This window comes from Halichoerus grypus, chromosome 10 (assembly GCF_964656455.1).
Source record: "Halichoerus grypus chromosome 10, mHalGry1.hap1.1, whole genome shotgun sequence".
Taxonomy (NCBI): Eukaryota; Metazoa; Chordata; class Mammalia; order Carnivora; family Phocidae; genus Halichoerus; species Halichoerus grypus.
Genome location: NC_135721.1, coordinates 75,452,958 through 75,475,673, shown reverse-complemented (window position 1 = coordinate 75,475,673; position 22,716 = coordinate 75,452,958). Strand labels below are relative to the sequence as shown.

The following is a 22,716-nucleotide window of genomic DNA, read 5'->3' as shown; positions in this document are numbered from 1 at the left end:
GGCTCAGGTCATGGTCCTGGGGCTCCCTGCTCAGTGGGAAGCCTGCTTCTCCCTCTCCCACTGCCCCTGCTTGTGTTCCCCCTCTCGCTGTCTCTCTCTGTGTCAAATAAATCAATAAAATCTTCAAAAAAAAAAAAAAAGCAGCCTTAATCCCTGTACCTTGTATTCTCAAAAGGCACTATCACTTATAGAGAATATTACTGAGAGATTTTAGTGATACTTTTTGTTTTTTTCTTTTCCTTCTTGCTTCTTGGTTAGCATCAACAATGTGAACAGCTTTTAGCAGGTTTTCCAGCTTCCTGATGCCGTAGTCCTTTGTCCTTTGGAAGATTAGCAGCAGCAGCAGCAGCATGGACCTTCAGTTTTGCTTCCCTTGTACTTTCTTTTTTAAGAAAACAGTTTTATCGAGATATAACTCCATACCATACAATTCACCCACTTAACGTGTACAGTTGATAGAATTGTGCCACCATCCCTACAATTTTAGAACATTTTCATCACCCCAGAAATAAACCCTGCATCCCTTAGCTGTCGCCCCCCACAACTTCCCTCCTCTCTCCCAAGCCCTTAATTTGCTGGATTTGCGTGTTCTGGACATTTTATGTAAATGGAATCACACAGAATGTGGTTTTATGAGTTGGGCTTCTTTCACTTAGTGTAAGGTTTCCAAGGTCCATCCATGTTGTGGCATGAGTCAGTACTTCATTCCTTTTTATAGTTGAATAATACTCCATTATATGGATATATCACATTTTGTTCATCCTCTCAACAACCGATGGACATTTGGGTTGTTTTCCCTTTTTGGCTATTATGAATAATGCTCCTGCATTATTCATGGATAAGATTTTGTGTGGACGTATGTTTTCATTTCCCTCTTGTTTATACCTAGGAATGGAATTGGTGGGTCATATGGTACCTGTATGTTTAACCATTGGAGGAACTGCCAGGCTGTTTCCCAAAGCCCTTTTCCTTGTATGATCAGTAAGCCAAAGAAATATTTTACTGGTCTTTAACTTCCGTAGGATTTTGCAAATTTTGCTACTGACCACCTTTGCAGTTTATCTGTTAAAATGCTTTCATAAAAAAGCTGGAGGTGTGATCACCATGCTTACACTCCTTCTCTCTACATATTTCTCATCCTCTATAAGTCTGATGGATCCAGGCCTTAGTCTTCTAATGGCCTTAGGAACAGAGACTTTTCCTACCACAGGCATTGTTATTTATGGACCAAATAGCTTTTCAGATACTTCTGGTTATAAGAGCAATTTCTTTTGCCAATCTTTACCTGAGATCCCACTTACATATTGAGAGTTTGGGTAGAATGTCACACACAAGTTTTGGGTGCTTGAGCTGATGACTCTGTGATCATGCTCATGTCATGACTATGTTGGCCGCAAAATGGCGTCCAAATCAGGAACATGGGAAAAGCCCTTGGACTTTCAGTATCACCCTTTCTGATACACACAAAGGATTTTTAATGTTCTCAGAGGCCCTCACCACCAGCCTCCACCTTCTACGGAATGCAGGGCTGTTGCCACCAAATACACTATTATGGGCTCAGTTGACCCCCTAAAATTCATATTTTGAAGTCCTAACCACCCCAGAATGTGACTGTATTTGGAAATACGCCTTTATAGAGGTAACTAAGGCTAAATGAGGTCATTGGGGAAGGACCCTAATACAATAAGACAAATGTAATAGGTTGAGTAACAACTGCCACAGTTAAGATAGGGAATATTTTCATCACTCTCTGAAGAACCCTCATACACCTTTGCCTGGCCATGGCTTCTGAGCCAGGAAGTTACACAACTGAGTTGATGCCCTAGGTCTGGGAAGTTTGAATCAGAAGCAATGTTCAGGAAGGACTGGAAGGAAAAAGGGGTAGAAGGAAAAGAAACTGGTTATTTTTTAAGGTAGAAAAACCAGAAACAAATTCCACTGGTGAATGGAAGGATGGGCAGTCATGGGCAACACCTCCCTGAAGGCTCAAAGGAGGACAAGGTGCCAGAACCAGGGCAGAGGATAATTTTTAGCATCATCCTTATCTTGCTGGTCCACTAGAAGCATCTGATGCTGCCCTTCAGTACTGATGTAGGCACAACTTTAGAATATTTTATTATTTTAGCCATTGTACAAAAATTACAAACCATAAATCCTTTACTTAATATGGTTATTTCCTGTATCTCTAAGTACTTTTCTCTTTTTAATCCATGATTTCTGCCAAGTTGTGTTGTCCTCTACTTACTTGACATTAGTTTACATGTACTTTTCCCCCCCATGGATAATTTATATATCTATTTATCCTTTCTCGTGGTAAAATACACATAGCATAAAATTTACCATTTAATCATTTTAAAATTCAGGGGCATTTAGTAAATTCACAGTGTCGTGCAACCATTAGCACTGTCGAGTTCCAGAATGTCTTCATCATCCAAAAAGGAGACCTTGTACCCCTGGTGCAGCTGCTCCCCATTACTCCTCCCCTCCCCCTCACACCCAGCACTCAGCACCTGGCAACGACTAATCTACTTTCCCTCTCTATGGATTTTCCTATTCTGGGCATTTCAGATAGAGAGAATCATATGCAATATGAGACCTTTTGTGTCTGGCTTCTTTCACTAAGCATAATGATTTTAAGGTTTATCCATTGTTACAGCATGTATCAGTGCTTCATTCCTTTTTGTGGCTCAATAATACTCCATTTTATGGCTGTCTTACATTTTATTTATCCATTCAGTGGTTGATGGACATTTGCACTGTTTCCACCTTTTGGCTGTATGAACATTCACATGCAAGGATTTTGTCTGAGTACCTATTTTCATTTCTTTTGGGTATGTACCTAGGAATTGCTGGTCATACAGTAACTCTATATTTAACTTGCTCGGGAACTGCCAGACTCTTCTCCACAGTGGCTGTACCATTTTACATTCACACCAGCAGTGGGTGAGGGCTTCAGTTTCTCTGATCCTCACCAATACTAGTTATTGATTGGTTGGTTGGTTGATTGATTGCCATCCTAGTGGGTGTGAAGTGGCGTCTCATTATAGTTTTGATTTGCACTTCCCTAATAAAGTGGCCAATGACATTGAGCATCTTTTCATGTGCCTTGGCCATTTGTATAGATTCTTTTGAAAATGCCCATTTAAATCTCTTGCTTACTTTTTAACAGGTTTTTTTGTCTTTTTGTTGTTGAGTTGTAAGTTTTTCATATATTCTGGATACTAGACCCTTATCAGATTTATATGATTTGCAAATATTTTGTCCCACTCTGTAGATTGCTTTTCATTTTCTTGACCTAGTCTTTGAAGCACAAAAGTTTTAAATTCTGATGAAATCCAATGTATCTATTCTTTTGTTTTTGTTGCCTGTGCTGTTGGTATCATATCTAGGAAACTATTGCCCAACCTAGAGTCATGAAGATTTACTCCTGTGTTTTCTTCTCAGAGTTGTATAGTTTTAATGCTTATATTTAGGTTTTCCATTTTTTAAAAAGATTTTACTTATTTATTTCTTTGAGATAGAGAGTGTGAACGGGGGGAGGAGCGGGGGTCGGGGGTGAGGAAAGGGGAAAGAATCTCAAGCAGACTCCATGCTGAGAACAGAACCCCACATGGGGCTCGATCCCACAACCCCAAGATCATGACCTGAGCCGAAACCAAGAGTCGGACACTCGACTGACGGAGCCACCCAGGTGCCCCTAGGTTTTCCATTTATTTTGAGTTAATTATTGTGTGTGGTGTCGGGTGAGACAAGGATCCAGTGTCATTCTTCTGCATGTGGATGTCCAGTTGTCCTAGCACTTTTGCTGGACTCTTCTTTCTCCATCAAATGATGTTAGCATCTTTGTTAAAAATCAAATGACCATAGATGTATGTGTTTATTTCTGGAATCTCAGTTCTAGTTCATTGATATATGACCTAGACATGATATGTCTACCCTTATGCTAGTACCACACTGTTTTGATTACTGTGCCTTTGTAGTAAGTTTAGAAATCAGGAACTTTGAGTCCTCCAACTTTATTTTTCCTTTTCAAAATTGTTTCAAGGTCCCCTGTGATTTTATATGCATTTCAGTATCGCTTTTTCCATTTCTGTCAGAAAAGGCCTTTGGGATTTTGACAGGGATGCATTGATTCTGTAGACCACTTCAGGGAGTTTTACAGTCTTAGTGATCTTGAGCCTTCCAATCCACAAATGCAAGATGTCTTTCCATTAATTTATGTCTTCTTTAATTTCTTTCCACAATGTTCTGTCATTTTCAGAGTTTAAACTTTGCTAAATTTATTCCTAAGTGTATTATTCATCCATTTCATCTATGTTGCCTAATTTGTTTGTGTACAGTTATTCATAGTATTCTCCCTTTTAATCATTTTTATTTCTAAGGTTGATAGTAATGTCTGCACTTTCATTTCTGATTTTAGTGATATGAGTTCCTCTTTTTCTTGGTCAGTCTAGTTTGGTTTGTCAACTTTGTTGGTCTTTTCAAAGAACCAACTTTTGGCTTTGTTGACTATTATTTTTTCTATTCTCTTCTTCTTTTGTTTCCCCTCTGATCTTTATTATTTCCTTCCTTTTGCAAGCCTCGAGTTTAGTTTGCTTTTCTTTTTCTAGTTCCTTACAGTATAGAGTTAGGTTACTGATTTAATTTTTTTTTAAAGATTTTATTTATTTATTTGAGAGAGAGAATGAGATAGAGAGAGAGAGCATGAGAAGGGGGAGGGTCAGAGGGAGAAGCAGACTCCCCGCCGAGCAGGGAGCCCGATGCGGGACTCGATCCCGGGACTCCAGGATCATGACCTGAGCCGAAGGCAGTGGCTTAACCAACTGAGCCACCCAGGCGCCCAGATTTAATTTCTTTTTTTAACGTAGGCTCAATAATACTCCATTTTATGGCTATGTTACATTTTATTTATCCACTCAATAGTTGATGGACATTTGTGAGCTATAAGTTTTCCTGGGAGCACCGTTTCTATTGCATCCCATATGTTTTGGTATGTTGTGTTTGTTTGCACTTTGCTCTAAGTATTTTTTTTTTAAGATTTTATTTATTTGTCAGAGAGAGAGACAGAGCACAAGCAGGGGGAGCAGCAGGCAGAGGAACAAGCAGGCTCCCCTCTGAGCAAGAAGCCCAGTGCAGGACTCGATACTAGGACTCTGGGATCATGAACTGAGCCATCCAGGTGTCCCAGGTATTTTTTAATTTCTCTTATGATTTCTTCCTTGATCTGGTTGTTTAAGAGTTTGTTGTCTTATTTCTACATATTTGTGAAATTCCCAGTTTTCCTTTTTTTTTTATGTCTAGTTTCTATTGTGATCAGGAAAGATACTTTATAAAGGATTTCCATCTTCTTAAACTTATTGAGACTTGTTTTGTGGCCTAACATATGATCTATCCTGAAGAAAATTCTGTGTGTACTTTCAAAGAACGTATACTCTTTGCTCTGTGAAGAGTGAAGAGTTCTGTAGATGCCTTTTATGTCTAGTTGGTTCATGGTGTTGTTGAAGTCCTCTGTTTTCTTTTGATCTTCTGTCTGGTTACATTATTGAAAGTATGATAATGAATTCTTCAACTATCAGTTTATAACTATTTCCCCCTTCAACTCTGCCAAAGCTCTCTTTTGAGGTACATGAATGTTTATAATTATTATGCCTTCTTGGTGAATGAGTCTTATATCAATATGTCATGGCTTTCTTTGTCCCATTGTAATTTTTGACTTAAAATCTGTTTTGTCTGGTATTAGGATAGCTACTTCAGCTCTCTTTGGATTTCTGTGTTCATGGAGTATCTTTTCCATCCTTTCACTTTCAACCTATCTGTTTATAAAGTGAGTTTCTTGCAGATAGTGTATAGTCAGATGTTTTTTCATCTATTTTGCCCAGATCTACCTTTTGATTTGAGAGTTCAATCCACTTACATTTACACTAGTTACTGATAAGAAAATATTTCTGCCATTTTGCTATTTTGTTTCCTATATACCTTATATCTTTTTTGTTCCTTAGTTTCTCTATTGCTGCCTTCTTTTGTGTTTAATTGGGGTTTTTTTTGTACTGTATCGTTTTGATTCCTTCTTCATTTCCTTTTCTTTATATTTGCAAGTTATTTTATTAGTGGTTATCCTGGAGATTATAATTTATATTTTAAATTTATAACAAACTAGTTTAAATTAGCTTCAATAGTATAAAAAAACTCTGCTCCTATACAATTCTATCCCTCCCCGGGCGCCTGGGTGGCTCAGATGGTTAAGTGTCTGCCTTCGGCTCAGGTCATGATCCCGGGGTCCTGGGATCGAGTCCCGCATCAGGCTCCCTGCTGAGTGGGGAGCCTGCTTCTCCCTCTGCCTCTGCCTCTCTCTCTCTCTCTCTGACTCTCATGAATAAATAAATAAAACATTTAAAAAAAAAAAACAATTCTATCCCTCCCCTTTATGTTTTTATTGTCACAAATTACATCTTTGAACATTGTGTGTTCATTAACATAGATGTATAATTGTTGTTTTATGCATTTGTCTTTTAAATCACGTGGGGGAAAAAGAGTTATAAACCAAAAATATAGTAGTACTTGCCTTTTTTATTTATGTGTAAATATCACATAGTTCACAGTATAGTTCAGATTAATACCAACTTAATTTCAATAAGATACAAAACTTCACACCTATATAGCTCTATTCCCACCCCTCCTTTGTGCTGTTGTTGTCATACAAATTGTATCTTTAGACATTGGGCACCCATCAAGACAGGTTTGTAATTATTGCTTTACAGTTGTCTTTTAAATCAGGAGAAAAAGAGTTAGAAGTAAAAACAACATTTATACTATCTTTTAAGTATATCCATGTTGTTACCTTTATCATTGTTCTTTTTTCTTCGTATGGATTCAAGTTACTTTCTAATATCCTTTCACTTCAGCCTAAAGAATTTACTTTAGTATTTCTGGCAGAACAGATTTGTTAGAAACAAATTTTCTCAGTTTTTGTTTATCTGGGAATATCTCATCTTCTCCTTTTGTGGAGGATAGTTTTACTGGGTACAGCATTCTTGGTCCCCAGTCTTTTCTTTGTGCACTTTGAATATTTCATCTCACTGCCTGCTGATCTCTGGGGTTGATGAGAAATCACCTGTTAATCTTATTGAGATTTCCTTGTAGGTGATAAATCATTTCTCTCTTCGTGCTTTTAAGATTCTCTCACTGGTTTTTAACAGTTTGAGTATGATGTATTTAGGTGTGGATTTCCTTGAATTTATCCTACTTGGAGTTTTCTGAGCTTCTTGGAAGTGCAGTATTCTTTCTGTCCCCCTCCACCCCCGCCATCTCTATCTCCATCTCTCTCTCAACTCCTGGAACTCCTATTATGCATATATTGGTGTACTTAATGGTGTCACACTGGTTTCTGAGGCTCTGTTCATCTTATTCTTTTTTCATTTTGTGCCTCAGAATTGACTGTCTCAATTAACCTCTATAAAAGTTCACTGATTCTCTCTTCTGCTAGCCTGCATCTGGTGTTGAAGCCTTCTGCTTAGTTTTTCATTTCAGTTTTTGTACTTTTCAACTCCAGAATTTCTGTCTGGTTCCTTTTTATAATTTTTAAAATCTTTATTGATAGTCCCTGTTTGATGAGACCTCATTCTCTTCTGGTTTCTTTTAGTTCTTTGTTCACCATTTCTTTGGTTCTTAGAGCATATTTGAGACAGTTGATGTAAAGTTTTTGTTTAGTAAGTCCAATGCCTGGGCTTCCTCAGGGACAGTTTCTTTCATTCTTTTTTTGTCTATGAATGGACCATACTTTGTTGTTTCTTTGCATGCCTTGTAATTTTTGTTGAAAATTGTTCATCTTGAATATTATAATGCAGTAACCCTGGAAATAGGACTACCCCCCCATATGAATTTGCCGTTGCTGGTTGTGAGTTGTAGTTGATTGTTTAATGACTTTTCTAAACTATTTTTATAAAGACATTACTAATTTGTTGTGTGTGGTCACTGAAGTCACTGTTCCTTAAGCTTAGTGGTTAACTGGTAAGTAGTTAGAAAATTCCTTAAATGCCACCACCGCCACCACAGTAAAACTCTTCTGGTCTTTGCAGATTGGTTCTGTGATGGAGTACTCCCTCAAAGCTTAGGCAGGCCTTACTTAGGCAACTCTGCCTTCGCCTTCACTTCCTGCTTATGTGGAGCCTAATGATCAGCCAGAGGTTAACATTTACCATCTTCTGGGGTCTTTCCTAAACATGCATTAGCCCTGGGCATGCATGTGGCCTTCTGGACTCTGGTTTATGTGGGAGTTTTTAAAATCTTTATTCCTCCGTGTATCTCCTTCCTCAGCCTCTTCCTTTTCAGGCTGTTCAGATGCCCTGCTGCTTGCCTCACCTGTTATCCCTTGCCCCAGGTGGTTGTGGCTGGTAGACTTGCCTTTAAATGCTTTCAGCAAATGCTGCCCAGGAGGCCACTTCAGCCCTGAGAAAGTTCCAAGTGAGAGAAAACAAAGGTAAGACCCTGAGTTGATCCCTTAGGGAGCCAGGATACAGGTCAAAACATACAACCACAATTCTTTGAGAATGGAGTTTATATTACCCTCTCTGTCACCAGCAAAGCCACACCAGGAACACAGCCTCCCACCAGCTGCCTCTTAACTGGGGGTGGGGGATGAAGTCGGGTAAGTTCAAAATCCAGAACACAACTGTACTGAAATTTAGCAGCTTCTTTCTTCATTAAGCCTTTCCCTGCTTGTTGTTACTTTCTTGTTAAATTCTAGAGTTCTGTCAATGTTGGTTCTGACAGGTTTTGTTAGCTTAATTATTGCTTTTGTGGAGGGACAGGTTTCTGGGATTCCCTAATCCCAGGTATGAACATTTTGCAGTTATTTGTATATTGATAGCGTGCTCTCTAAAAAGAATAAGCCATTTTATTTTTTTTTAAAGATTTTATTTATTTATTTGACAGAGAGAGACAGTGAGAGAGGGAACACAAGCGGGGAATGGGAGAGGGAGAAGTAGGCTTCCACCAGCAGGGAGCCCGATGCGGGGCTCGACCCCAGGACTCTGGGATCATGACCTGAGCCGAAGGCAGACGCTTAACGATTGAGCCACCCAGGCGCCCCAAGAATAAGCCATTTTAGAGTACCAACAGAAATGTATTTCCTCACAGCCATATCAACATTTATCATAAATTTTTAATTTTTTAATGATTTCATTATGATTAAAGAATACTTCATAGGCATATTGATTTGAATGTCTTCCACTTTGGTTGGGTTTGAACACTTGTTGAGTTAGTGTTTGTGCTTTTTGTAAATGGTTGTTTCCTTTGGAAAGTAGCTCATTCAGATATCAGCCTTTCATGTACGTTTCAGTTTATCTGATCCTAAGCCTGAAATGATGAGAGATGTCTGTGTGAGGCATAATCCATCTCAGCTGTAGATGGACAGTTCCTAACGCTGGAGAAAGCTTGTTGGGTCAGCCCTGGGTATCTCTTTAAATCATTCATTCATTCAACAGAAATGCATCAAACCCTACTGTGTGCCAGGTCTGTGCTGATTCTGGGAAAATGACAGGGACTAGAGAGCCCTGGCCTACCCCTTGTGAGCAAACAGTCTTTATAGGGGTGACACCGAGCAAGCAAGACATGTAGAATGTCATCTCAGAACACATCTTTTCTGTTGAGCTGTGCTAGTTTTGATTTTATAAAAGTTTAAAAAAAAAAAAAGTTGATGTCCATACACTTGCCTATCACATCCTTGAAATGAGAGGTCACATTGAGCCCCTTTCACCTCAGCAACTTGGTCTTCATGGTGCACGTGCTTGGTCCTTAGGGTAGAGCTGGAGGGGGATTTCCCTCCTGGGCACCAGTGGGCCCAGGCCCTCTTCCATAGGGAACCTAGAACTTCAGAGCATTTAGCTTTCTTCTGGCGGCTCATGTCACCTGACAGACAGTTCCTTCCAGGACAGAAAGTCCAGAGGTTTGCAGATGGCCGGGCCTGAGAAGACTGCGTCAGCCCTTCCTCAGAACGAAGGTAGGTGTCTCTCACCCGCACAGGTAGAGCTGTTCTGAGGCCTGCGGCCATGAGGGAGCGGACAACCCACAGTTGAGGGATTCCCCTCGCATTCCCCTGCCCACATCAATCCGGAGTTGCCCCCTCTCCTCACCCAGCATGGCACAGTGGCCGGGATGGTGGTGGGTGAGTGGGGGTACCACAATACTCTGTCCTATCCATAGGGGTCCAGGAAGCGGAAGTGGCGCCCCTCCTGTCACCCAGCCTGAAGGGCAGCTGCTTCGACCATCCCCTGCACCAGGGGCTCCTCCACCCCACCCGGCGCTGCAGCAGTCCTGCCTCAGCTCCAACTCCTACATTGTCAAAGAAGCCCAAGGTGCATGCAGCCAGGGACATGTTCCCCACTGACTGGAGCCCACCACCTGTCGAGTTCCTGAACCTGAGGGTACCGCCAGCCGGCAGGGGGGCCCGAGCCCCGAGGTGGGCGGGTGTGGCAGGGCCACAGGCCCTGAGGACATGGGCCCACCAGCTGCCTGAGGAGTTAGAGCAGGAGCCCCAGGACTCGGACCCCCAGGGGAGTCTGGCCTCACTGGAGGAGCCGTTCTGGAACATGGCAGGCCCGAGCCAGAAGGCTGCAGCTCCAGTGGTGGACACCCACAGCATGGTAAGCCAGCAGCCCCCCCGGCCTCCTCTCCTTGCTGCCCCTCCTCAGTCACCCCTGGGCCACTCCCTTTTTGGCCACTCTTCCTTGGCCGTACCCCAACTGCCCTTCATTGGCCACCTCCCCCTAACTATCCCTCCTCAACCGCATACCCCCCACCTCTCCCCAGCCCTTGGACCCTTGTGGCTGGGGTGCATCTCTCCCCTTATTTCTGCTGCTAACTTCTGCTAACAGATGGCTTGGGTGGTGCCAAATTTGATGCTGCTTCTGTGTGGGAGCCTTCAAGGCTTTTGTGCCTAAGGTTGAGGTTATCCCCTTGGGGAAAGGGGGACCTTGGTGCCTGGGTCTAAGTTAGGCCCGGCACTAAGACTCGGGCTGACTCTGGTCCAGTGGATTGGAATGTCTAAATGGAAACTTCAGTGATGAACTTTAAGCTGGGTGGGAATAAACAGCTCTTGCTAGGTAGACTGGGAACACTTAGGGGCCCATGGATCCAGGAAATTTATTTTGAGAATAGGGCTTAATTATTTGTTTTGTTTGGTTTTCTTTTTAAGTAGAAGTTTTTTCTTCTTGTGGGAAGTCTTTTTTTTTTTTTTAAGACCTTATTTATTTGTCAGAGAGACAGCACACAAGCAGGGGGAGAAGCAGGCTTCCTGCTGAGCAAGGAGCCCAATGTGGGACTCAATCCCAGGACCCTGGGATCATGACCTGAGCCGAAGGCAGACGCTTAACCAACTGAGCCACCCAGGCATCCCTGGTCTTAATTATTTATAATAGCCCAAGATTGTCAATAATCTAAATGCCTACCACTAGGGAATTAATACATTATGTTCTAGTCCTACATTAGAGTACCCTGAAAGTGGTTTTTTTTTTTACTTATCTTTTTAGTATTGATATGGAATGACCCTCAAGACACACTATTAATTGAACAGAGCCAAGGGTAGAATAGGGTTCATAGTTTGCTACCATATGCGTTATGGATGGGGGGGAGTCTGTGATGTCTGACTGTTTGCTTGTCTGTGGATAAAATGTCTCCGAAAGCACACAGAGGAGTGAACACCTGTGAGGAGGGCCCTGGGTGGCTGGGGATGCAGCTGCGGGGAGACAGCTTACCGCATGCCTTTATACTTCCCGAGTTTTTAATCATGTGAGGGTATTGCCTATTCAGAAACATAAACTAGATAAATAAAGGGCTTAATTTAGATTAATTTTATTCTTCTCCCCCCTCTATCTGTCTTTCTCTCTGTCCCCCATTCTCACGTCCTGTTTCTCCAGTTCACCTTTGGGGCCTCAGAGAGCTACGTCAATAGCTTGGATTACTTACTGCAGGAGAAGCGGTGAGTGTGGGAAGAGGTCCATCGTGGGGTCTTCATTCTGTGGGGTTGGCAGCGATTTCGGGGGGTTGTCCTCTAAGACTTCTAGCACATTCCCATCAGGATCGAGCAGCCTACCACACTCCATCACAGCGTGTCTCCTGGAGCACCCTGTGTGTTCTGATTAACAGTGAGCACGGGGAACGGTAGTCAGGTCAAAGGGGGTCATCTGGAAGGCAGAAAGCCCCAGACCTCTGCCACATACAGAACCCTCGTTCAGGAGGGCTCGTGAATCTTGGGTTGGTGTGGGTGGGATGCAGGGGGAATCCCTTGCTCTCTTCTGCCCAATTCATGCCCGTGTGGGGGCCTCTTGGCTCCCGTTCAAGCGTTCCGTGGGTGAGAAGGGGAAAAGGCAGGTGGCCTCGACAGAGGTGTACAGCCTGAGCACCGCCACGCCGGTGGTGCGGGCAAGTAAAGCTCATCGGGGCACCCAGCACTGGGAGATTCTTGCTCTACCGGGCCCTCGCCAGGCACTGGATACGTGGAGGTGATGGTGCCGCCCTGCTCGCCTGGACATGTATCCTCATGCTTCTAGTATTTCCCATGCTGTGAAGTGGCTGTGGAGGGGCCTGGAATACTGGCACCTCATTTAACCTGGGGGTCAGGAAAGGCTCCCCACAGGTATCCTTATCTTTGAACCTAGGAGAATTAGGAGATTTGGGGGGAGCGTCATGGGTGACCACACATGTGAAGGTGGGTATGACAGATATTCTGGTGGTCGACTAGAACTGGAATTCTCGGCACTGGGGAGTGGGGGTTGGGGGTCGACATAGCAGGAGGTGCAGCCAGGATGTGAACCGGAGCTGGGTCACGAGAGGCCTCATGAACACAGGGTGGAGTTGGGAGAATTTTAAGTGGGTAGTGATGTGTTTCCCGCTGTGTTTCAGAGATCACTTAGGCTGCATTATGGAGAATGGATGGGAATGGGGAGAGAGGAAGTAGGGTGAATGGTGATGGGTGGGGCCCTGGGAGGAGGGCAGTTGGGGCTATGATAAGTCTGCTGACCTGGGTGGCTGGGACTCTCGAGCCTGCGTGGAAGGAAATTCAGACCCAGACATGTGGCTTTGGAGAGGTCCGGGCACATTCAGTTGGAAATCATTCAGTTGTCACTGGCTGGGAGGATCCAAACTCCTGATGGCAGCCTGGACTGGAGGCAAAGTCTTTAAGAACTGAGGACCTTTGGGCAAAGCTAGGGCAAGCACCTGGAGGGGCAGGGCAACAGCTGGGGAGGCTCCCAGGCTGTTGAGGGACCAAGGATCAAGAAGGCTGAAGGATGGACAGTGCCTGCTCAGGGGTTTGTGTGTTTCGGGCGGGAGGGAGGTGAGGGAGTCAGAATTCCAGCAAGATAATGGTTGGCATGCAGGGCTGTGGTGGGGACGGGCCTCTGAGGCTGGAGACCAAAGTGTAGGGAGAAAAGGAAATGAGCAGGACCTGGAAGGGCTGCCCTTGGGGCCGGAAAGGCAGGCCGTGTGTCAGGGGCTCCGGGAGCCATGAGCCTGGGAGGCCTGTCCAGGTCAGTGTGGCCAGACCCTGGGAGGAGGAGAAGGGGCTAAGCACAGGCCTGGATGTGTCAAAAAGTGGGCACATCCTAAACAAGGTACACAAAGGCGGGTTTGAAGTTGTGTGGTGAAAATTTTCCTTCAGGCCTGTCTGCTCCTGTCCGCTTAACCAGACAGCACAGTTGATGCGATGTGATGCCTCTCCCCCACCCCATCCAGGTCTCATGTTGAGGGCCTTTACGCAGGAGTGCAGGGAAGTGTCCCTGTTCCTAGGCCTTGGCGTGTTCACAGGGTCTGCAGCCCAGTGCCTGGGTCGCTTGACTGGGGACAGTGCTGACCTCTGTTACTGGCTTTCTGCTCCCCGCAGGGACCAGGCCCTGGAGCGAGAGCAGGTGCTTCTGCAGCACCGCCCCCACCTCAGCGCCCTGGATCTGGATGAAGATGAAGTGCCTCTCACACCTGAGCACAGGTGGGAGACGTGGGCATGAGAGGGGCAAGGGCCTGGCCACTTGTGGGGGCTGGGGGGGGGCTAGTCCACGCACCTGCCTCTCAAGGCAAAGGATTTAAGTGTTGACTGGCTCTCATTTTCAGACAGAATTTCAACCAGCAATCTGTGTGTATTTATAAGTTCTCGAGCTGCCTCCTTTTCTTAAACCAACATTCAAGAAAACCCCTACATTCATTCATTGATTACAGAAATATTGGATCATCTACTGTGTGTCAGGGTTCAGTGTGGGCCTTTGAGGATGCAGAGAAAGGAAAACACAGCCTACTCGGCCCCAACTGTCCACCCAAATTTATGGAACCAGGTCTCTTGGGGGAAGTAACTCTACAAAACCACAGTCTAAGAGAAAACTGTCTTTAAAGGGGAGAATATGGTCATGTGACATTTTTCATCCCTCCCCCCCACCCCGGGGAAAAGAAGGTGGCTCTTGTCAGTGCTGTCACGAGGGGAGGGGAGTGTCTGCTGGCCATGATCTAAGTGGGCCGTTGGCTGGAGGGAGGGCTGGTCTCATCTGTACTGAAGGGTCTCAGAGACGCTGAGAGACCGCAGTTGAATCCATCATCAGGGTACCCTGTTAGCCATCCATCTATCCAACTGTCTGTCCGGCCAGCCAACCAGCAAACATCCACCGAGTCCAACTTTGTACCAGGCTCGGTTACAGACTCTGGGGATACAGCAAAAGCAAAACCAGACAGAAATCTCTGTCCTCCTGAGCGAAGAGAGGTAACAAGTGCTCAGGAGAGAGGATAAAGAAGAGAGGGGGCGGGAGGAGCGTGGAAGGCCTGTGAGATTGTGCATAAGGATCAGGGAAGACCTCGATGAGCAGGTGGCTGGCTTCTAGCAGGGCACTGTGAAGGAGATGAGAGGCAGCTCTGGGGGCCCGCAGGGAGAGTGGAGCGGCAGCCATGGAGGGGAGGGCTGGGGAGAGGAGGTCAGGGAGGCCAAGAGTGGGCTCGATGCATGAGCTTCTCCTCTCTGTAAGCTAGCCGCCACTGCTCTGAACAGGATCCTCTGCTGCCGTGTCAAGGATAAACTGGGGAGCCTGGGGCGGGGGGGGGGGGGGGGCGGCGTGCAAGGACAGAAGAAAGCAGACAGGGGCAAATGAGCCATGGCAGTCATCCTCTGAGAAGTAAGAGGCTGGGAGGGAGGGTGGGTGGTGAGGAGTAGGCACAGTCTGGATATATTTTTAGGGTAGAACTGACAGGATTTGTTGATGAACTGGATGGAGTGTATGGGAGAAAGAGGGGAATCAGAGGGGACTCCCCCCCCAGGATTTGGGCCTGAGCACCTGGAAGGTTGGAGTTGTCTAATTAAACTGGGGAAGATTTAAGTGACGAAGGCTGCAGTGGGGGCCCTTGTGAGGTCAAGAGTTCATTTGGGGGATCCCGGGGCGAGACCAAGGAGACGGCTTGGATCCCCTCTTCCGGAAAGGCAGGCTCAGGAGTCACCAAGGTGACGTTTAAAGCCACAAACTGGATGAGCTCACCTGGAGAGCAAGTTTAGAGAGAAAACGGGCTCAAGGGGGCAATGTAGAGGTCACGGTGACCTTGACAAGAGCAGCTCTGGTGGAGTGCTGGGGGTGAACATGACTGGAACAGGCCCAAAGGGGAACAGGAGGAGAGGTCGAAAGAGAAAAATGTGCAGTAGCTGAAGGGGGAAGTAGAGTCAGGGTAGATCTTTCTGTATGTCTCCCTTCCTTTTCTTTCTTTTAATTGGTTCCTCCCTTGCTTCCTTTCCTCCTTCCTTCCCTCCCTCCCTCAGGAACCAAGTGCGCTGGAGGGGCTGGGGTGGACTGCAGGGGATGAGGTCACCTCAGCCATGTGGCTGAGGGCAGGTTGGTGAACATGCCCTAGATCATCTGCCTGTCCAGGCTTGGCTTTTTTTTCTGTCAGCCTGAGTTAGGCTATTAAGCATTGGTCTAAGCAGTGATAGGTCAAGTTTTTGTACACACTCTAAGTTAGCATTCTGCTTCCACTTACTAAGGGAATGTTGAGTGACAACCTACAGCCTTCTTTGGGGCTTCCATTTTAGGACCCCCAAATGGTTTACATTGTTTTTATTGCCCAGGGATGGTTATCAACATCACTGTGGCTGGCTGTTTGCTTTTTTTCCCTCAAGTTTTTCTGATAACCATCTCTGGACTCAATCAGGGATTAGCAAACTCTATATTTGTAAATAGTAAATATTTTAGGCTTTTGAGGGCCATGCAGTCTCTGTGACAACAACCACTCAACTCTGCTGTTGTAACAGGGAAGCTCCCATAGACAATACATAAGTGAATAAACATGCCTATGTTGCAATAAAACCTCGTTCACAGCAATGGGCAGGGGTTGGCCGCAGACGGCAGTTTGCTGACCCATGGCCTTGGTTAGGAGGACCGCAGCCTCCTCACTGATACTTTCCACTGTGAACACCTGTGAGTGTTCGGATTGGAACAGCCATCCCACACAGGTGGAGAGCTACTAACATGCTGCCTAGAGGCCCAGAGAAGGGGTGCCATGCAGGGCGCACAGCGAACCCAGAAGGGCGGCTGTGGAGACTGAGTGGAAGCACTGGGTTTGGGCTAAAGGCCTCTTTGGACAAGAGTGCCTTGGTGGCATCATAAGTGATAAAAACAGTTGTCTCTCTAAGTCGGGGCTCATGGATTTGTTTCCAGGTTTCCTACTCAATGGATACGTAACCTTGGAATGAAACCTTTTAAACCCTCTTTAAAATCTCAGTAGCGGGGCGCCTGGGTGACTCAGATGGTTAAGTGTCTGCCTTGGGCTCAGGTCATGATCTCCAGGTCCTGAGATCGAGCCCCACATCGGGCTCCCAGCTCAGTGGGGAGCCTGCTTCTGCCTCTCCCCCTGCTTGTACTCTCTCTGTCTCTCTCAAAGGAATAAATAAAAACTCTTAAAAAAATAAAAAATAAAATCTCAGTAGCAAGAATAACGATTTTAGCTCTTGACGTTTCTACTGAGTGCATCCAGGCTTCTGGAAGTCATGGCTTGGGTGTTTTGAAATTCCCTACAGAAAGGGAGTTATCTGGGGAACCGGCTTAAGCCAGGTGTCCCAGGCTCTGAAATCGCCAATGATTTTCTGGGCACGTGACATTTTCAAGTAGTACTTTGAGAAAGCCTTTTTGACAACAGCCACTTTGAGGTGGTGGTTTTGATGTGAGATCATTTTGATGGGACAGTTCGACTCTCTGCTTCAAAGAAAATTACTCACTGATACACAAAGCCAGCAGCTTCTTCTATCCCTGAATGGGGCCAAGGAAGGACGTGGGTCTGGAAGGGGTGAGGCTGCGGCTGGGGGCCAGCCACCATCTGCCAGAGCAGTTGTCTGTGACCAGGAGTCACACGCCTGCCGTGGATGCCCGCCGTGGAAGAGACCCACAAGCACCCAGAGCCCAGCATCCCCTCATGCTCTAAGGACTGGCTTGCATCTTGAATGGATGCCATCCTACGTTCTGTATTTCTTAAAGTTAAAAGACTGTGTGTGTGTGCTGGGGCAGGGGAGGGGGGAATATTTCAACCCTAACATCATCCTTTATCCTCACTTTGGGGCTGCACAGGAAATCCCCAATTAGACGTGGAAGAGTCATCTCAGAACTCTTAATAATGCACATACGTTATATTTAGTATCACAAAAGTCCCTTTGTGTGATGGTTTGGGGGACAAGACTAAGACCCTTTTACAGATGAGCCTAATTCCCACAGACTTTTAATAATTTGCACCTTTTCCTTAATATACGAGTAACATAAGCCATAGATCCTCAAAAGCTGAAATGGCAAAGAAATGAACAAAACAGAAGAATGTTTTCCCGTCTGTGTGGTGGTTTGCACAAGCCGCTTGCAAAAAACCCACAGGAGCAGAAGCTCCCTGGTGTTTTCATGTCATTTCCGTACCGTGTGCCATTTCACCCTCCGGATGGCCCTGTGATGAGCATCGGCACCTGTTCTCGGGTCGGTGGCCAGAAAGCGAGACAAATCTCATGGGGCCAGTGGTGGGCTGCCAGCTGCCCCGCCTCCAGCAGCCGCTGCTTGCGTCCCAGACCCCGACAGGAGCCCTGAGTGCTGCTCCCGCTCCGAGGTCACCGTCCTCCGGTGACAGGAGGGCATGCAGTGCTTGTAGCTCGTTTTCTTTCGCTGTTTTTATTGTCAAATGTGTGTTCTGTCTCCACAAAATCAAGCAGAACACAGTTGTATGAAGTAAACAGGAAATGTCTCTTCTGCCCCCTCCCCCAAATCCTATCCCCTAGGGATGACTCCAGCTCGTAGCTGGGCACGTCAGGTGTGGGGGGGGTGTTCCATGTTTCTAAGAACATGTGTGTGCATACGTCTGTGTGTATACCTCTACACACACACACACATACACACTTCCTATTCTGAAACTTGGCTGTTTTCACCTACCAGTGCACTGTGGCCAGTCGGTCATGATGCAAAGATTTACTTTGTTCTTAGGAATTGTCTTAACTGCCTCCCTTTTCCCCACTCCCTCTTAAATGGGTCATTCAATCCTGACAATTTTTACCCTTCCCAGTAGAGTTGGAATGTATCCCTTCTTCTCTCTGTTCCTTCCCTGTCCAGGGGACCCAGCTCTGATCTACTAATCAGACTCACAAGGCAGGGCCTGGGCATCTGGGCATCCCTGGGGAGTCCTCCTGATCACAAGAGCTTGAGGACTGGTGTCCCAGAAGAAACATCCAGGCTCCTTCCTTGGGTGGATGCCCTCCCTGACCCTGGCCACACCCAGAGCTTCTCTCCTCTGCCCCTGGCAGACCGTGTAGGCAGTTTTGTGGTCAGCCCATTTGCTGAAGGCTACTGTGGTGATTTATTTACCCTTCTCCTAGACATGCAATGGCAGCCCACGCCTGACTCATCCTTCAGCACCTGGCACCCACATATTGTGGGTGCTCAGTGAAAGTTTGAGCTGAACAAAGGCAATGGGCGGTGCTGGGTTTGGGAGCAGGACTTCTGGCTCCTGAACTAAAGCCCTGAGGAAGGGGCTGGGATGCAGGACGCAGAGTGGGATGGGGAAGAGCTCCCGAGTCTGCATCTCGTAGGCTCCTCCTTTACCAGCAGGTGGCGCTGTCCTCCCCCCAGTCTTTTCCCCACCAGGCCACGGTCGCAAGGCAGGGGCACCATCTGGCTTTCCCTGGCCTCCCTCCAGGCTACAGACCAGGTGCGCCTGCTGACGCGCGCCTCTCCGGCTCCTTGCTTTGCCAGGATGCTGGTGGAGAGGTTCTCCGTGTCACTGCAGGTCATCCCACCAGTACATCCCGGGGAGACTGTGTTTCTACCCAGGCATCAGCCCCTGCACTGCCTCCTGGACCGTTCACAGCTGAAGCCACGTAGCCACCTGGAAGAACTGTTCGTCAGGTAAATGTCAGCATGGGATGGCCAGGCCTGGTCCCTCATGGAGCCCAACGATAAGGACTGGCCCAAATGAGGAAATTCAAAGCTGTACTTGAGCCAGTTTGGATATGTCAGCTTTCAGGACTGTGGGATGAAATAGTCCCACATGTCTGCTTATGATATTTAATTTGCTGATTTGGATGCACATACTTTTAAAAAGCCCTACATTGTCGTAAATATTAGGTCGGTTGTATATTTATGTATTCATATTGCTTTTTCCTCCCCCGCACCCCAGTTTCATGGAACAACTGTAGTCAGACTCACCATTACATGCCTTTGGGGTGATGTCTCCCTCAACACTGGAGCCGCTTTCTGGGCCATCCAGCAGTTTTCCAAAGCACATCATCGTCACTTCCATCTGCTCATTGGAGACACCACCCTTCTTCTGTCCGTGTGTGATACTAACACTGAAAAGTTTGTCCCCGGCCCTAAGTGCACACTGTGTAACATTAGGACATCTGCCCCGTGGCTCGACTCCGTGGAAGGAAATTTACGTTATCACACAGCCATGGGCTATGTTGCTTTTTAAGGGGATTTTAAAAGCTTGACCACAATCACATACAACACTTGGAGTTGTGAGTTCATCTATCTGAGATTAAGAGAGAAAGCCCGCAGGACTCAGTGCAGCTGACCACTCGTGCTCATGAGGCCGACGCCCTGCTGAGCCTTGGTGGCCAAGGGGGATGGGGAGGAGGCCGCCGGGCCCGCACCAGCCCGTGGGGAGCACAGAGGTTGAACTATCTCTGGTCTCTTGAAAGCAGGAGTCTTGTGGTGGTTTCCAGCTATTCAGGGGTTCCTTAGGTCTGTTTCACTAATTCTAAAGCCATCTCGTATCACGGGAAGTTTCAAGTATAGATAGAGAGCACAGTGTAATGATTCCCCATATAGTCATCACTCAGCTTCGGCAACCATCAGCTCAAAGCCAATCCTGTTCCATCTCTACCCCTGCCCACTAACATTATCCCCTCAGGATTATTTTTAAGCAAATCCCAGACACATTTAATTGAATCTGTAAGTACTTCAGTGTCTGTCTCTAAAAGATAGGACTCTATCCTTAGATATAACTTAAATGCCATTATTCCATCTAAAAACTACAAATCCTTCATACCATTGCTATCAGTCGGTGTTCAGATTTCCCCAGTCGTCCTCTAAATGTGTATTCTATGTTGTTCAAATCAGGATCTGAACAAGGCCCTAACGTCACCATTAGTCGTAATATGAATGGTGAGAGAACATTGCATAGCATTGATGCCTCAACATATTTAACCATTTTCCTCAGCATATATGTTACTTCCAGCTTTTTTATAAGTGATGTGGTAGAGAACATCTTCATACACAGATATTTGTCTGGAGCGTAGCCCCGGAAGCGACGTGCGGGGACTGGACCTGAGCATCTGCATATTGGTAAAGGCTGCCGTCGCCACACTGAGAAGGTGTCTCATAAAGGGATGATGAAAAGGGGAAAAAAGAAACCAGGGTTGAAGAGAAAAGGATAGCGGCGCTGGAGAAAGGGGAGGGGCGGGGAAGGAACAGGAGAGAGGAGAGGAGAGGAAGGCGTCTCGCAGAGCTGCCTCGCAGGCCGCGGTCTGTGTGACAGCAGGGTTCCTGTCCCAGACTGGACGGCTGGCAGGAAGTGTTTGACAGACGACAGGGCCCCCGCAGCGGTGACCTGGGGGCCGAGCAGCCCTGCCAAATGGGGCCAGGTGGCCGGCCAGCTCCCCCGGGGTGAGGAATTCAGACCCTCCTCCCTCAAGTATGCTAATGAGGCACCGGAGAGGTGGCCTCACCGGCCCGGAGCCCAGGGCCTTTCTGGAGGAATGCCCGCTGCCTTCCACATGGTCCAGTCGGGGGGCCCCTGCTACGCAGTGGGTAGGGGCCACTTCCTGAAGGTCACCATTTAGCCTTGGGGTCACTCTTATTTCCTGTTTGTGCCAAGTACCTCAAGCCCAGACACAAGAGAGGGAAATAGTGGTTCAATAATTACCCCGTTGTGTTCGGCCGGAAGCATGAAGACGAAGGGAAAATAAAAGGTTACTTGATCTCTCAAGAGGCAATAGGGTTCAGTGTTTTGCCGTACAAAAAGTTAACACTTTGTGAGATTACAGGTAACTTTTATTTTCCTTATTATACTCTTCTGTATTTTATGACTCCGTCTCATTTTTAACAGAGGTTTTAGGGGGAAATGTGAATGCGAGTTTTAAGAACCCCCTCTGGAAATAGATCAGGTCTCCTTGCCCGTCTGGGAGGAGGGGTGTCATCTTCCCACTGTACGAAGTGGGTGCTCTTGGCATGGGGCGCAGGGCAGGTGCGGGAGGCCTCAGCACCTGGGCTCCGGGCCTCGTCCTCCCGGGCCACACCTACACAGGTTTCTGTGCAAGAACACGTCTCCTGGAGCCCACAGCCCCGGGATCAGAGATGGCCTGGCCGGTCTGCCCTCATTCATCACCCAGCTGGATGTGTGACCTCAGGTCAGTTCCCTGGAACCAAAGTCACATGCCTTTATGACAGAAGCTGGTACCAAGGGCTGAACTTTTTCCTCCCTTGACAGCCGTTCAAAAGGAAATCCGATCCCCCTGAGTGGAGAAGCGTTGGGACCTATGCCCACATGCAGCTCAGAGGCCAGAGTGATCTCCCTGGGAAGGGTGGAGATTGCCTGCTGAATGATTCATGGTCCTCTCTGGGCCCCCACAGAGTGCGCTGGAGTTGGGGGGGGGAGGGTTGTCCACCACTGTTCTGGAGAGGTGTTCACCGTGTGTGCTCAGGGACCCCTCCTCCAGGAACACATCTGCGGGCAGGAGGCGGCGGGTGGGTCTGAGCCATGTGGATGTCCGTGTGCTTGTGCGCTGGGTCTCCCTGAGGCTGAGCTCGGGCTCCGGTTTTGCCAGGACCTCTTCCTCTTCCTGGTGTTGCTGGCAGGCGGGTCCGAGGACCTGGGGGGTGGGGGGAGTGGGGGGAGTGGGGGTTCCCTCAGGACCAGCCAAACAGTCCTTGGCTTCACGCAGGACGGAAATCAGATGTGAGCCAGCAGAAGGTAAAAGCAGAGTTTAGTGAAAATCTGTAGAGAGAGACACAGACGGAGCGTCCAGACCAGTGGGAAAGGAAAAGAGCAGGAAGTCTCATCTTTGTTCGGGGTCTGAGTTTTTTACTGAGGATGGTGGCCTCATGTATGTGTCTCCTCAGACATCCAGGAACCAGTTAAAACAAAGACGAGGGCCCAGGTGTTATTCCTTGGAGCCAGGGGGTCTTCACGTCCAGATGTCCAGTCCGCGGTCTGAAATACGCATATGATGGCTTCCTCCCC

The 22,716-nt window shown here is 46.9% G+C and overlaps 1 protein-coding gene across 1 annotated transcript in view; it reads left to right on the top strand.

The window, feature by feature from the left end:
- FAM178B (family with sequence similarity 178 member B) overlaps positions 1-22,716 on the top strand; it is a 113,063-nt gene that overhangs the window by 18,860 nt on the left and 71,487 nt on the right. Inside the window, exons 2-6 of the mRNA XM_078056637.1 lie at positions 9,928-9,997; positions 10,201-10,640; positions 11,913-11,974; positions 13,877-13,978; positions 19,227-19,379. Of these exons, the coding sequence (XP_077912763.1) occupies positions 9,952-9,997; positions 10,201-10,640; positions 11,913-11,974; positions 13,877-13,978; positions 19,227-19,379 (803 nt within the window). The 5' untranslated portion in view covers positions 9,928-9,951. The remainder of the gene's footprint in view (positions 1-9,927; positions 9,998-10,200; positions 10,641-11,912; positions 11,975-13,876; positions 13,979-19,226; positions 19,380-22,716) is intronic.